General features: G+C 40.1%; 1 protein-coding gene across 1 annotated transcript in view; it reads left to right on the top strand.

Moving 5' to 3' along the window:
- LOC110539049 (myosin-11) overlaps positions 1-17532 on the top strand; it is a 79169-nt gene that overhangs the window by 7743 nt on the left and 53894 nt on the right. The window contains 7 exon segments of the mRNA XM_090197748.1: positions 3073-3100; positions 4739-4841; positions 12778-12810; positions 13380-13472; positions 15215-15278; positions 15602-15700; positions 17000-17143. Of these exon segments, the coding sequence (XP_090053874.1) occupies positions 3073-3100; positions 4739-4841; positions 12778-12810; positions 13380-13472; positions 15215-15278; positions 15602-15700; positions 17000-17143 (564 nt within the window).

Genomic DNA, 17532 nt, shown 5'->3' with positions numbered 1-17532 from the left:
AAAAGGTGGCGCTACAAAGTATTAACTTAAGGGGGCTGAATAATTTTGCACGCCCAATTTTTCAGTTTTTGATTTGTTAAAAAAGTTTGAAATATCCAATAAATGTCGTTCCACTTCATGATTGTGTCCCACTTGTTGTTGATTCTTCACAAAAAAATACAGTTTTATATCTTTATGTTTGAAGCCTGAAATGTGGCAAAAGGTCGCAAAGTTCAAGGGGGCCGAATACTTTCGCAAGGCACTGTAGTTCACTACTTTAGCCCTACCAGAGCCCTATTCCCTATATAGTGCGTAAGTCAGCTTTTCACCAGAGCACATCAAATGAAATATAATTGTATTTGTCACAAATTTGTGACAAATACAATTTTTTGTGAACAACAGGTGTAGACTAACAGTGAAAAGCTGACTTACGTCCCCAACAATGAAGAGAGAAGATGAGATGCAAATTATAATATACTAATAATAATAATAAATACACAATGATTAATGATAACTTATATACACAGAGTACCAGTACCCAGTCAATAATAACTTGGTTATATACACAGGGTACCAGTACTGAGTCAATGATAACTTGGTTATATACACAGGGTACCAGTACCAAGTCAATGATAACTAGGCTATATACAGTTGAAGTCGGAAGTTTACATACACTTAGGTTGGAGTCATTAAAACTCGTTTTTCAGCCACTCCACAAACAGTATTTCTTGTTAACAAGCTACAGTTTCCAGTGGGTCAGAAGTTTACATACACTAAGTTGACTGGGCCTTTAAACAGCTTGGAAAATTCCAGAAAATGATGTCATGGCTTTAGAAGCTTCTGATAGGCTAATTGACATCATTTGAGTCAATTGGAGGTGTACCTGTGGATGTATTTCAAGGCCTACCTTCAAACTCAGTGCCTCTTTGCTTGACATCATGGGGAAAACTAAATAAATCAGCCAAGACCTCAGAAAAAACATTGTTGACCTCCACAAGTCTGGTTCATCCTTGGGAGCAATTTTCAAATGCCTGAAGGTACCACGCTCATCTGTAAAAACAATAGTATGCAAGTATAAACACCATGGGACCACGCAGCCGTCATACCGCTCAGGAAGGAGACGCGTTCTGTCTCCTAGAGATGAACGTACTTTGGTGCGAAAAGTGCTAATCAATCCCAGAACATCAGCAAAGGACCTTGTGAAGATGCTGGAGGAAACAGGTACAAAAGTATCTATATCCACAGTAAAACGAGTCCTATATCAACATAACCTGAAAGGCGGCTCAGCAAGGAAGAAGCCACTGCTCCAAAAATGCCACTAAAAAGACAGACTACGGTTTGCAACTGCACATTGGGACAAAGATCGTACTTTTTGGAGAAATGTCCTCTGGTCTGATAAAACATAAATAGAACTGTTTGGCCATAATGACCATCGTTATGTTTGGAGGAAAAGGGGGAGGCTTGCAAGCCGAAGAACACCATCCCAACCGTGAAGCACGGGGGTGGCAGCATCATGTTGTGGGGGTGCTTTGCTGCAGGAGGGACTGGTGCACTTCACAAAATAGATGGCTCATGAGGATGGAAATGAAGTGGATATATTGAAGGAGCATCTCAGGACAACAGCCAGGAAGTTAAAGCTTGGTCGCAAATGGGTCTTCCAAATGGACAATGACCCCAAGCATGCTTCCAAAGTTGTGGCAAAACGGCTTAAGGACAACAAAGTCAAGGTATTGGAGTTGTCATCACAAAGCCCTGACCTCAATCCTATAGAATATTTGTGGGCAGAACTGAAAAAGTGTGTGTGAGCAAGGAGGCCTACAAACCTGACTCAGTTACACCAGCTCTGTCAGGAGGAATGGGCCAAAATTCACCCAACTTATTGTGGGAAGCTTGTGGAAGGCTACCCGAAACATTTGACCCAAGTTAAACAATTTAAAGGCAATGCTACCAAATACTAATTGAATGTATGTAAACTTCTGACCCCCTGGGAATGTGATGAAAGAAATTAAAGCTGAAATAAATAATTCTCTCTACAATTATTCTGACATTTCACGTTCTTAAAATAAAGTGGTGATCCTAACTGACCCAAGGCAGGGAATGATTACTATGACTAAATGTCAGGAATTGTGAAAAACTGAGTTTAAATGTATTTAGCTAAGGTGTATGTAAACTTCCGACTTCAACTGTAGATCTGTACATATAGGTAGTGGTAACGTGACTAGGCAACAGGATAGCGATTAAACAGACAGAACTCTTTTGGGTTCCATGTAGAACCCTTTCCACAGAGATAGAACCCTTTCCACAGAGATAGAACCCTTTCCACAGAGATAGAACCCTTTCCACAGAGATAGAACCCTTTCCACAGAGATAGAACCCTTTCCACAGAGTGTACTACATGGAACCCAAAAGTAGTGCATTATTTAGGAAATAGGATACAATTCCAGACAGAACCCAAATCCTACTGGTCCAGTTTCCTGCCATCAGAAGGGGGGTGATCTCCAAAATATCCAGACATGGAGTCTGTCTGTGTGTGTTAAGTTGTGTGTGTGTGATAAGGTGTGTGTATGTGTATGTGTGTTTCAAAATACCCATACATGGAGCAGGTTACCAAGGTTACCTTCCTCCGGTAGCCCTCTCCACCCCCCTGCTATTTTTAGCCAATATTGAGTGACAGCGAAGTTAATCTGGTGCAGAAATAGATTTAGGAAGATTTAGGAAGCTGTTCCTGGCCTATAGTCTTTCCTCTGTGTGTGAGTGAACAGAGCACCTTGAGTTCATGTTTGGTGTGTTCAGCTTGGCTTCAACTGTCCTGCCTTAACCCATCTCTCTCCCTCTGTTTCCCTTCTCTGCTTCTATCTCTCTCCCCCTCCCTCCCTCTCTCTCCCCCTCCCTCCCTCTCTCTCTCCCCCTCCCTCCCTCTCTCCCCCTCCCTCCCTCCTCTCCCCTCTCTCCCTTTCTCCTCCCTCCTCTCCCCTCTCTCCCTTTCTCCCTCCCTCCTCTCCCCTCTCTCCATTTCTCCCTCCCTCCTCTCCCCTCTCTCCCTTTCTCCCTTTCTCCCTCCATACCTCCCTTTCTCTCTGTCTTTCTCCACAGAGCGTGAGGACCAGTCAATTCTGTGCACGTGAGTCCAAACCTCAAACACAAACATGTTTTTTCCAACACATTACCTTGTTGCCCCTTGTACCAGGGATGTGTCCCAAATGTCACCTTATCCCGTGACCTTGGGTCTATCAGGTTCAACCTGAGCTAAGCAATGTTCTGAGATTTGGAGCATCAACGTTTTCACATCTCAGAATTATTTTGTTCACTCTTAGAATAAAGGGTTCCAAAAGGGTTCCAGGTAGAACCCTTTTTGGTTCCAGGTAGAACCCTTTTTGGTTCCAGGTAGAACCCTTTTGAGTTTCATTTAGAACCCTCTGTGGAAAGGGTTTCACAAGGAACCCAAAAGGGTTCTTCAAAGAGTTCTCCTATTGGGGACAGCAAAATAACCCTTTTAGGTTCTAGATAGCACCTGTTTTCTAAGAGCGTAGTGAATTCTTCTGCAGATAGAACCCTATGGTTCTGAAATGTCAATCTGGGTTCAGCCATAAGTTTCTATCTGACACTTCTGAATTAGACAGAGGTGAGTCTGGACCCCTGTCCCTCTCCTCCCTAACACCCTATCCCTCTCTCTCTAACCCCCTGTCTCTCTCTCTCTAACCCCCTGTCCCTCTCTCTCTAACCCCCTGTCTCTCTCCTCTCTAACCCCCTGTCTATCTCCTCTCTAACCCCCTGTCTCTCTCCTCTCTAACCCCCTGTCTCTCTCCTCTCTAACCCCCTGTCTCTCTCCTCTCTAACCCCCTGTCTCTCTCCTCTCTAACCCCCTGTCCCTCTCTCTAACCCCCTGTCTCTCTCCTCTCTAACCCCCTGTCCCTCTCTCTCTAACCCCCTGTCTCTCTCCTCTCTAACCCCCTGTCCCTCTCTCTCTAACCCCCTGTCTCTCTCTCTCTAACCCCCTGTCCCTCTCTCTCTAACCCCCTGTCCCTCTCTCTCTAACCCCCTGTCTCTCTCCTCTCTAACCCCCTGTCCCTCTCTCTCTAACCCCCTGTCTCTCTCTCTCTAACCCCCTGTCTCTCTCCTCTCTAACCCCCTGTCTCTCTCCTCTCTAACCCCCTGTCCCTCTCTCTCTAACCCCCTGTCTCTCTCCTCTCTAACCCCCTGTCCCTCTCTCACCCCCTGTCTCTCTCCTCTCTAACCCCCTGTCCCTCTCTCTCTAACCCCCTGTCCCTCTCTCTCTAACCCCCTGTCTCTCTCCTCTCTACCCCCCTGTCCCTCTCTCTCTAACCCCCTGTCTCTCTATCTCTAACCCCCTGTCTCTCTCCTCTCTACCCCCCTGTCTCTCTCCTTTCTAACCCCCTGTCTCTCTCCTCTCTAACCCCCTGTCCCTCTCCTCTCTAACCCCCTGTCTCTCTCCTCTCTAACCCCCTGTCCCTCTCTCTCTAACCCCCTGTCCCTCTCCTCTCTAACCCCCTATCTCTCTCTCTCTAACCCCCGTCTCTCTCCTCTCTACCCGACCAGAGGTGAGTCTGGACCCCTGTCCCTCTCTCTCTAAGCCCTAAGCCCTGTCTCTCTCCTCTCTAACCCCCTGTCTCTCTCCTCTCTACCCGACCAGAGGTGAGTCTGGAGCCCTGTCCCTCTCTCTCTAACCCCCTGTCTCTCTCCTCTCTAACACCCTATCCCTCTCTCTCTAACCCCGTCTCTCTCCTCTCTACCCGACCAGAGGTGAGTCTGGAGCGGGGAAGACAGAGAACACGAAGAAGGTGATCCAGTATCTGGCGGTGGTGGCTTCCTCTCACAAGGGCAGCAAGAAGGACCCTGGAGCTGTGAGTGTTAGCTCTAGTGTACAATACAATATGATACACTACAATACACTGGAGCTGTGTTACCTCTAGTGTACAATACAATATGATACACTACAATACACTGGAGCTGTGTTACCTCTAGTGTTCAATACAATATGATACACTACAATACACTGGAGCTGTGTTACCTCTAGTGTTCAATACAATATGATACACTACAATACACTGGAGCTGTGTTACCTCTAGTGTACAATACAATATGATACACTACAATACACTGGAGCTGTGAGTGTTACCTCTAGTGTACAATACAATATGATACACTACAATACACTGGAGCTGTGAGTGTTACCTCTAGTGTACAATACAATATGATACACTACAATACACTGGAGCTGTGAGTGTTACCTCTAGTGTACAATACAATATGATACACTACAATACACTGGAGCTGTGTTACCTCTAGTGTACAATACAATATGATACACTACAATACACTGGAGCTGTGTTACCTCTAGTGTACAATACAATATGATACACTACAATACACTGGAGCTGTGTTACCTCTAGTGTACAATACAATATGATACACTACAATACACTGGAGCTGTGTTACCTCTAGTGTACAATACAATATGATACACTACAATACACTGGAGCTGTGTTACCTCTAGTGTACAATACAATATGATACACTACAATACACTGGAGCTGTGTTACCTCTAGTGTACAATACAATATGATACACTACAATACACTGGAGCTGTGTTACCTCTAGTGTACAATACAATATGATACACTACAATACACTGGAGCTGTGTTACCTCTAGTGTACAATACAATATGATACACTACAATACACTGGAGCTGTGAGTGTTACCTCTAGGGTTGCAAAACCTTCCCAAATGTTCCAGAAATCCTGGATGGAAGTTTCCTGGAATCCTGGATGGAATAAGCAGGACATCTGGGAATCATCCAACTGGGATTTCTGGAAAACCTGGGAATTTTGGGAAGTTACAGGGAATTTTTACAACCCCTACCTGTACTGTACTCTGCTAAACACATTCAATACGATGTGACCTGTTTAGACCCTCAGAGGATAGCTGCAGATATTGAGTTGAAGGAAATGGAACAGAAATGTCTAAACTGTGTAAACCCCTTTTTGTTTTTAAATTGAGAGAGAGAGTACTCATAAGAGACTGTACTTTTATCCATGTTGATAACAAAGCATTTCTTTTAACCATGAAAGACATTTCTGTTGTGTGACAGGATGCACCGACGCTAGTCAAGGTATGACAACTCTTCCTGTGACGTGGGCGATGCAGACTACTGTAACCTTAACTGACTGTGTGGTAGAAACTACGGCTGCTCTGATTGGTGGACTGCTTCCTCTTCAGTTTGTGGTGTGCTGCTTTGTACTGCTGGTGGTTTAGGCTTTCTGTCTTCTGCTGAAGAGGCAAATCTCTCACAACCAATACTGATAGACAATGAGCTGCTATGGACCCGCCCCCCTAGTTCTACATTCAATACTGATAACCAATGAGCTGCTATGGACCCGCCCCCCTAGTTCTACATTCAATACTGATAACCAATGAGCTGCTATGGACCCGCCCCCTAGTTCTACATTCAATACTGATAACCAATGAGCTGCTATGGACCCGCCCCCCTAGTTCTATATTAAATACTGATAACCAATGAGCTGCTATGGACCCGCCCCCCTAGTTCTACATTCAATACTGATAACCAATGAGCTGCTATGGACCCGCCCCCCTAGTTCTACATTCAATACTGATAACCAATGAGCTGCTATGGACCCGCCCCCCTACTTCTATATTCAATACTGATAACCAATGAGCTGCTATGGACCCGCCCCCCTAGTTCTACATTCAATACTGATAACCAATGAGCTGCTATGGACCCGCCCCCCTACTTCTATATTCAATACTGATAACCAATGAGCTGCTATGGACCCGCCCCCCCTAGTTCTACATTCAATACTGATAACCAATGAGCTGCTATGGACCCGCCCCCCTAGTTCTACATTCAATACTGATAACCAATGAGCTGCTATGGACCCGCCCCCCTACTTCTATATTCAATACTGATAGACAATGAGCCGTACTCTAAGTCCTGCTATGGACCCACCCCCCCTAGTTCTATATTCAATACTGATAGCCAATGAGCTGCTATGGACCCGCCCCCCTAGTTCTATATTCAATACTGATAGCCAATGAGCTGCTATGGACCCACCCCCCTAGTTCTATATTAAATACTGATAGCCTAGTTCTATATTCAATACTGATAGCCAATGAGCTGCTATGGACCCGCCCCCCTAGTTCTATATTCATATTCTATATATTCTATATTACCCTTACCCGGGGCGGCAGGGTAGCTTAGTAGTTAGAGCGTTGGACTAGTAACCAGAAGGTTGCAAGTTCAACCCCCGCGCTGACAAGGTACAAATCTGTCGTTCTGCCCCTGAACAGGCAGTTAACCCACTGTTCCTAGGCCGTCATTGAAAATAAGAATTTGTTCTTAACTGACTTGCCTAGTTAAATAAAGGTAAAATAAAAATAAATAAACTGCCCAATCACAGAAGAAGACAGTTTAGGGTTCACATATCAGACACAACCTATTCCCGAGGATATTACAGAAGAACTGAGTCAGGTTTGTAGATATTACAGAAGAACTGAGTCAGGTTTGTAGATATTACAGAATAACTGAGTCAGGTTTGTAGATATTACAGAAGAACTGAGTCAGGTTTGTAGATATTACAGAAGAACTGAGTCAGGTTTGTAGATATTACAGAAGAACTGAGTCAGGTTTGTAGATATTACAGAAGAACTGAGTCAGGTTTATAGATATTACAGAAGAACTGAGTCAGGTTTGTAGATATTACAGAAGAACTGAGTCAGGTTTATAGATATTACAGAAGAACTGAGTCAGGTTTATAGATATTACAGAAGAACTGAGTCAGGTTTGTAGATATTACAGAAGAACTGAGTCAGGTTTGTAGATATTACAGAAGAACTGAGTCAGGTTTGTAGATATTACAGAAGAACTGAGTCAGGTTTGTAGATATTACAGAAGAACTGAGTCAGGTTTGTAGATATTACAGAAGAACTGAGTCAGGTTTGTAGATATTACAGAAGAACTGAGTCAGGTTTATAGATATTACAGAAGAACTGAGTCAGGTTTGTAGATATTACAGAAGAACTGAGTCAGGTTTGTAGATATTACAGAAGAACTGAGTCAGGTTTGTAGATATTACAGAAAAATTACAGAAGAAGAAGAGGAATAGAACAATACTTTATTGTGTATCATAAATAATATATTATGCCAGGTTATAATACGTTATGCCAGGTTATAATACGTTATGCCAGGTTATAATACGTTATGCCAGGTTATAATATATTATGCCAGGTTATAATACGTTATGCCAGGTTATAATATATTATGCCAGGTTATAATACGTTATGCCAGGTTATGATAAGTTATGCCAGGTTATGATACGTTATGCCAGGTTATAATACGTTATGCCAGGTTATAATATATTATGCCAGGTTATAATACGTTATGCCAGGTTATGATAAGTTATGCCAGGTTATGATACGTTATGCCAGGTTATAATACGTTATGCCAGGTTATAATACGTTATGCCAGGTTATAATATATTATGCCTGGTTATAATACGTTATGCCAGGTTATAATACGTTATGCCAGGTTATGATAAGTTATGCCAGGTTATGATACGTTATGCCAGGTTATAATACGTTATGCCAGGTTATAATATATTATGCCTGGTTATAATACGTTATGCCAGGTTATAATACGTTATGCCAGGTTATGATAAGTTATGCCAGGTTATGATACGTTATGCCAGGTTATAATACGTTATGCCAGGTTATAATATATTATGCCAGGTTATGATACGTTATGCCAGGTTATAATATATTATGCCAGGTTATAATACGTTATGCCAGGTTATAATATATTATGCCAGGTTATGATACGTTATGCCAGGTTATAATATATTATGCCAGGTTATGATACGTTATGCCAGGTTATGATACGTTATGCCAGGTTATAATATATTATGCCAGGTTATGATACGTTATGCCAGGTTATAATACGCTATGCCAGGTTATAATATATTATGCCAGGTTATAATACGTTATGCCAGGTTATGATACGTTATGCCAGGTTATGATACGTTATGCCAGGTTATAATACGTTATGCCAGGTTATAATACGTTATGCCAGGTTATAATATATTATGCCAGGTTATGATACGTTATGCCAGGTTATAATACGTTATGCCAGGTTATAATACGTTATGCCAGGTTATAATATATTATGCAGGTTATGCCTGGTTATAATACGTTATGCCAGGTTATAATACGTTATGCCAGGTTATAATATATTATGCCAGGTTATGATACGTTATGCCAGGTTATAATATATTATGCAGGTTATGATACGTTATGCCAGGTTATAATACGTTATGCCAGGTTATAATACGTTATGCCAGGTTATGATACGTTATACCAGGTTATGATACGTTATACCAGGTTATAATATATTATGCAGGTTATGCCTGGTTATAATACGTTATGCCAGGTTATAATACGTTATGCCAGGTTATAATACGTTATGCCAGGTTATAATACGTCATGCCAGGTTATAATATATTATGCAGGTTATGATACGTTATGCCAGGTTATAATATATTATGCAGGTTATGCCAGGTTATAATACGTTATGCCAGGTTATAATACGTTATGCCAGGTTATAATATATTATGCCAGGTTATGATACCTTATGCCAGGTTATAATACGTTATGCCAGGTTATAATATATTATGCAGGTTATGCCTGGTTATAATACGTTATGCCAGGTTATAATACGTTATGCCAGGTTATAATATATTATGCAGGTTATGATACGTTATACCAGGTTATAATACGTTATGATACGTTATGCCAGGTTATAATATATTATGCCAGGTTATGATACGTTATACCAGGTTATAATACGTCATGCCAGGTTATAATACATTATGCCAGGTTATGATACGTTATGCCAGGTTATAATACGTTATGCCAGGTTATAATATATTATGCCAGGTTATGATACGTTATACCAGGTTATAATACGTCATGCCAGGTTATAATACGTTATGCCAGGTTATAATACGTTATGCCAGGTTATAATACGTTATGCCAGGTTATGATAAGTTATGCCAGGTTATGATACGTTATGCCAGGTTATAATACGTTATGCCAGGTTATAATACGTTATGCCAGGTTATGATAAGTTATGCCAGGTTATGATACGTTATGCCAGGTTATAATACGTTATGCCAGGTTATAATATATTATGCCAGGTTATTATACGTTATGCCAGGTTATAATATATTATGCCAGGTTATAATACGTTATGCCAGGTTATAATATATTATGCCAGGTTATGATACGTTATGCCAGGTTATAATATATTATGCCAGGTTATGATACGTTATGCCAGGTTATGATACGTTATGCCAGGTTATAATATATTATGCCAGGTTATGATACGTTATGCCAGGTTATAATACGCTATGCCAGGTTATAATATATTATGCCAGGTTATAATACGTTATGCCAGGTTATGATACGTTATGCCAGGTTATGATACGTTATGCCAGGTTATAATACGTTATGCCAGGTTATAATACGTTATGCCAGGTTATAATATATTATGCCAGGTTATGATACGTTATGCCAGGTTATAATACGTTATGCCAGGTTATAATACGTTATGCCAGGTTATAATATATTATGCAGGTTATGCCTGGTTATAATACGTTATGCCAGGTTATAATACGTTATGCCAGGTTATAATATATTATGCCAGGTTATGATACGTTATGCCAGGTTATAATATATTATGCAGGTTATGATACGTTATGCCAGGTTATAATACGTTATGCCAGGTTATAATACGTTATGCCAGGTTATGATACGTTATACCAGGTTATGATACGTTATACCAGGTTATAATATATTATGCAGGTTATGCCTGGTTATAATACGTTATGCCAGGTTATAATACGTTATGCCAGGTTATAATACGTTATGCCAGGTTATAATACGTCATGCCAGGTTATAATATATTATGCAGGTTATGATACGTTATGCCAGGTTATAATATATTATGCAGGTTATGCCAGAATATAATACGTTATGCCAGGTTATAATACGTTATGCCAGGTTATAATATATTATGCCAGGTTATGATACCTTATGCCAGGTTATAATACGTTATGCCAGGTTATAATATATTATGCAGGTTATGCCTGGTTATAATACGTTATGCCAGGTTATAATACGTTATGCCAGGTTATAATATATTATGCAGGTTATGATACGTTATACCAGGTTATAATACGTTATGATACGTTATGCCAGGTTATAATATATTATGCCAGGTTATGATACGTTATACCAGGTTATAATACGTCATGCCAGGTTATAATACATTATGCCAGGTTATGATACGTTATGCCAGGTTATAATACGTTATGCCAGGTTATAATACGTTATGCCAGGTTATAATATATTATGCAGGTTATGATACGTTATGCCAGGTTATAATACGTTATGCCAGGTTATAATACGTTATGCCAGGTTATGATACGTTATACCAGGTTATGATACGTTATACCAGGTTATAATATATTATGCAGGTTATGCCTGGTTATAATACGTTATGCCAGGTTATAATACGTTATGCCAGGTTATAATATATTATGCCAGGTTATAATATATTATGCAGGTTATGATACGTTATACCAGGTTATAATACGTTATGATACGTTATGCCAGGTTATAATATATTATGCCAGGTTATAATACGTTATGCCAGGTTATGATACGTTATTCCAGGTTATAATATATTATGCAGGTTATGATACGTTATACCAGGTTATAATACGTTATGATACGTTATGCCAGGTTATAATATATTATGCCAGGTTATAATATATTATGCCAGGTTATAATATATTATGCCAGGTTATAATATATTATGCCAGGTTATAATACGTTATACCAGGTTATGATACGTTATACCAGGTTATAATATATTATGCAGGTTATGATAAGTTATGGCAGGTTATAATATATTATGCCAGGTTATGATACGTTATGCCAGGTTATGATACGTTATTCCAGGTTATAATATATTATGCAGGTTATGATACGTTATACCAGGTTATAATACGTTATGATACGTTATGCCAGGTTATAATATATTATGCCAGGTTATGATACGTTATGCCAGGTTATAATATATTATGCAGGTTAGGATACGTTATGCCAAGTTATAATGCATTATAATACGTTATGCTAGGTTATAATGCATTATAATACGTTATGCCAGGTTATAATGCATTATAATACGCTATGCCAGGTTATAATGCATTATAATACGTTATGCCAGGTTATAATATATTATGCAGGTTATGATACGTTATACCAGGTTATAATACGTTATGATACGTTATGCCAGGTTATAATATATTATGCCAGGTTATGATACGTTATGCCAGGGTATAATACTTTATGCCAGGTTATGATACGTTATGCCAGGTTATAATGCATTATAAACGTTATGCCAGGTTATAATGCATTATAATACGTTATGCCAGGTTATAATGCATTATAATACGTTATGCCAGGTTATAATGCATTATAATACGTTATGCCAGGTTATAATGCATTATAATACGTTATGCCAGGTTATAATGCATTATAATACGTTATGCCAGGTTATAATGCATTATAATACGTTATGCCAGGTTATAATGCATTATAATACGTTATGCCAGGTTATAATGCATTATAATACGTTATGCCTGGTTATAATACATTATAATAGGTTATAATGATCACATCATCCTCTGCCTCCTCTGTAGGAGAAGCCAGAGAAGCCTGGGTCTCTGGCCTACGTGAGTATGAGAGTAGCACCCTATTCCCTATTTAGTGCACTACTTTTGACCACCGCCTATAGAGGTCTGGTAAAAGAAGTGCACTGCATATGTAATAGGGTGCCATTTGGGAGTTCATACCTGCATGCTAGCTAGCGTGTCACACCAACATTTGATTAACCGATATGATCAATCTCTGCTGTCCTATAGCCTGTGAACACTATTAACTGTTGATGGACCTGTCTGTGTGTTAGAAAGTAGTGGCCTGTATGACATTTAAAAATAGTGTGTGAAACATCAAAGTCACCCCATAATAATCTTTTCACAAATCTCTCTGAGTGGTTGCTATGCTACATCTCACTGACTGTGTTTTGCTCTGTGTCTGTTGCACTGTGCTAAAAAAAAAAAGTGTGTGTCTCTGTTGTCCATTTCTTTGTTGTTGTACAGTGTGACATAACTTGTGTTGTTCTGTCGTGTGACATCATTCTCTGGTAATATTCATGAAGTGACATCACAATATAATTGTGACATCACAGATATGTTGGACATATGTGATTGGTTTTCCTGCGTCCCCCCGTTTTGCCCTACAGGGGGAGCTAGAGAAGCAGCTGCTGCAGGCTAACCCCATACTGGAAGCCTTCGGGAACGCCAAGACCATCAAGAACGACAACTCCTCACGATTCGTAATTAACTCACAGTTTACACACGCTCAGACACCATTACACACTCTTTTCAAACAAAACTATATATGTATTTTTTTAAATGTCAAATTAAATTAATTCATTCATTCCATCGCGCTCTCTTACTACTAACTTAATTAAAGCTTTTAACTAGGACCCAGAGTCTTTCCCGGTTTGATTACGTAGTCAGGAAAATCTCCTGGCACCAGTCCCTTGTTATTAGAGTACAGACTGCTGTTCCTTGTAATTATAATACAGACTGTTAGTCCTTGTTATTATAATACAGACTGTTAGTCCTTGTTATTATAATACAGACTGTTAGTCCTTGTTATTATAATACAGACTGTTAGTCATTGTTATTATAATACAGACTGTTAGTCCATGTTATTATAATACAGACTGTTAGTCCTCGTCATGACATTTATCAAGAGCTCAATGCTCATATATACAGTATCGTACATCTCTCTCCTCATATACAGTATCCTACATCTCTATTCATATATACAGTATCCTACATCTCTCTCCTCACATATACAGTATCCTACATCTCTCTTCATATATACAGTATCCTACATCTCTCTCCTCATATACAGTATCCTACATCTCTCTCCTCACATATACAGTATCCTACATCTCTCCTCACATATACAGTATCCTACATCTCTCTCCTCATATACAGTATCCTACATCTCTCTCCTCATATACAGTATCCTACATCTCTCTCCTCATATACAGTATCCTACATCTCTCTCCTCATATACAGTATCCTACATCTCTCTCCTCATATACAGTATTCTACATCTCTCTCCTCATATACAGTATCCTACATCTCTCTCCTCATATACAGTATCCTACAACTCTCTCCTCATATATACAGTATCCTACATCTCTCTCCTCATATACAGTATCCTACATCTCTCTCCCCATATACAGTATCCTACATCTCTCCTCATATATACAGTATCCTACATCTCTCTCCTAATATACAGTATCCTACATCTCTCTCCTCATATACAGTATCCTACATCTCTCTCCTCACATATACAGTATCCTACATCTCTCTCCCCATATACAGTATCCTACATCTCTCTCCTCATATACAGTATCCTACATCTCTCTCCTCATATACAGTATCCTACATCTCTCTCCTCATATACAGTATCCTACATCTCTCTCCTCATATACAGTATTCTACATCTCTCTCCTCATATACAGTATCCTACATCTCTCTCCTCATATACAGTATCCTACAACTCTCTCCTCATATATACAGTATCCTACATCTCTCTCCTCATATACAGTATCCTACATCTCTCTCCCCATATACAGTATCCTACATCTCTTCTCATATATACAGTATCCTACATCTCTCTCCTAATATACAGTATCCTACATCTCTCTCCTCATATACAGTATCCTACATCTCTCTCCTCACATATACAGTATCCTACATCTCTCTCCCCATATACAGTATCCTACATCTCTCCTCATATATACAGTATCCTACATCTCTCTCCTCATATACAGTATCCTACGTCTCTCTCCTCATATACAGTATTCTACATCTCTCTCCTCATATATACAGTATTCTACATCTCTCTCCTCATATACAGTATCCTACATCTCTCTCCTCACATACAGTATCCTACATATCTCCTCATATACAGTATCCTACATCTCTCTCCTCATATACAGTATCCTACATCTCTCCTCATATACAGTATCCTACATCTCTCTCCTCACAGGGCAAGTTTATTAAGCTCAACTTTGACGTGACCGGATTCCTGGTTGGAGCCAACATCGATACCTGTATCCTCATGAAATACACAGACTCTAAATATACAGATTCTAAATATACAGACTCTAAATATACAGACTTTGGGCTCCTCATAGAGATGTATTGTAGGTGTTTATCAAATTCATATTTTAGAGATTCGGGAGATATTAACACACACAAAAGGGACAGTTTCCCGGACACAGGTTAAACCCTAGCCCTGGACTAAAAAACATGTTCAATGAAGACTTCATATTCATATTTCATGTGTGTCGGGGGAAACTGTCCCGACGTGAAATGCAGTGACCTGTTCCTGCACCACAGAGGGTGTTGTCTTTGACCCTCCCCTGTCCACCAGACCTGCTGGAGAAGTCTCGCTGTATTCGCCAAGCCAAGATAGAGAGAGCCTTCCATATCTTTTACTACATGGTGGCCGGAGCGAAGGACCAACTAAAGGGTGAGAGATAGATAGAATGAGATATAGAATGAGATACATATATAGATAGATAGATAGATAGATAGAATGAGAAGAGTCCCCTAAGCAAGCTGGTCCTGGGGCTCTGTTCACAAACACAAACACACCCTACAGAGCCCCAGGACAACAGCACAATTAGACCCAACCAAATCATGAGAAAACAAAAAGATAATTACTTGACACATTGGAAAGAATTAACAAAAAAACAGAGCAAACTAGAATGCTATTTGGCCCTACACAGAGGGTACACAGCGGCAGAATACCTGACCACTGTGACTGACCCAAAATTAAGGAAAGCTTTGACTATGTACAGACTCAGTGAGCATAGCCTTGCTATTGAGAAAGGCCGCCGTAGGCAGACATGGCTCTCAAGAGAAGACAGGCTATGTGCTCACTGCCCACAAAATGAGGTGGAAACTGAGCTGCACTTCCTAACCTCCTGCCCAATGTATGACCATATTAGAGAGACATATTTCCCTCAGGTTACACAGATCCACAAAGAATTCGAAAACAAATCCAATTTTGAAAAACTCCCATATCTACTGGGTGAAATTCCACAGTGTGCCATCACAGCAGCAAGATTTGTGACCTGTTGCCACGAGAAAAGGGCAACCAGTGAAGAACACACACCATTGTAAATACAACCCATATTTATGCTTATTTATTTTATATTGTGTCCTTTACCATTTGTACATTGTTAAAACACTGTATGTATGTATATATATATATATATATATATATAATATGACATCTGTAATGTCTTTATTGTTTTGAAACTTCTGTATGTGTAATGTTTACTGTTAATTTGTATTGTTTATTTCACTTTGTATGTTGTCTACCTCACTTGCTTTGGCAATGTTAACACATGTTTCCCATGCCAATAAAGCCCTTGAATTGAATTGAATTGAATTGAATTGATAGAATGAGATAGATAGAATGAGAGAGATAGATAGATAGATAGATAGAATGAGATAGATATATAGAATGAGATAGATAGATAGATAGATAGATAGAATGAGATAGAATTAGATAGATAGATATATATAATGAGAGATAGATAGATAGATAGATAGATAGATAGATAGATAGATAGAATTAGATAGATAGATAGATAGATAGATATAATGAGAGATAGATATAATTAGATAGATATAATGAGAGATAGATAGAATTAGATAGATAGATAGATAGATAGATAGATAGATAGACAGGCCTCAGGCCTTATTTAATTATATAGTGTGTAACCGTACAGCTCCTCCTCTCCTGTCTGTTCCTGTATAGAGGAGCTGTTACTGGAGGATTTCGGGGCCTACCGGTTCCTGGTGGCAGGTCACGTGGAGGTGCCTGGTCAGGAAGATGATCAGATGTTCATAGAAACGCTGGAGGCCATGGAGATCATGGGTTTCTCTGAGGACGAGAGGACAGGTACTGGAGGGAGGGGAGATCATGGGTTTCTCTGAGGACCAGAGGACAGGTACTGGAGGGAGGGGAGATCATGGGTTTCTCTGAGGACCAGAGGACAGGTACTGGAGGGAGGGGAGATCATGGGTTTCTCTGAGGACCAGAGGACAGGTACTGGAGGGAGGGGAGATTATGGGTTTCTCTGAGGACCAGAGGACAGGTACTGGAGGGAGTAGAGATCATGGGTTTCTCTGAGGACCAGAGGACAGGTACTAGAGGGAGGGGAGATCATGGGTTTCTCTGAGGATGAGAGGACAGGTACTGGAGGGAGGGGAGATCATGGGTTTCTCTGAGGACCAGAGGACAGGTACTGGAGGGAGGGGAGATCATGGGTTTCTCTGAGGACCAGAGGA

Source organism: Oncorhynchus mykiss, chromosome 13 (assembly GCF_057628025.1).
Source record: "Oncorhynchus mykiss isolate SJ-2025 chromosome 13, ASM5762802v1, whole genome shotgun sequence".
Classification (NCBI taxonomy): Eukaryota; Metazoa; Chordata; class Actinopteri; order Salmoniformes; family Salmonidae; genus Oncorhynchus; species Oncorhynchus mykiss.
Note: the sequence above shows the minus strand (reverse complement) of the source record. Positions and strands in the feature narration are given on the sequence as shown.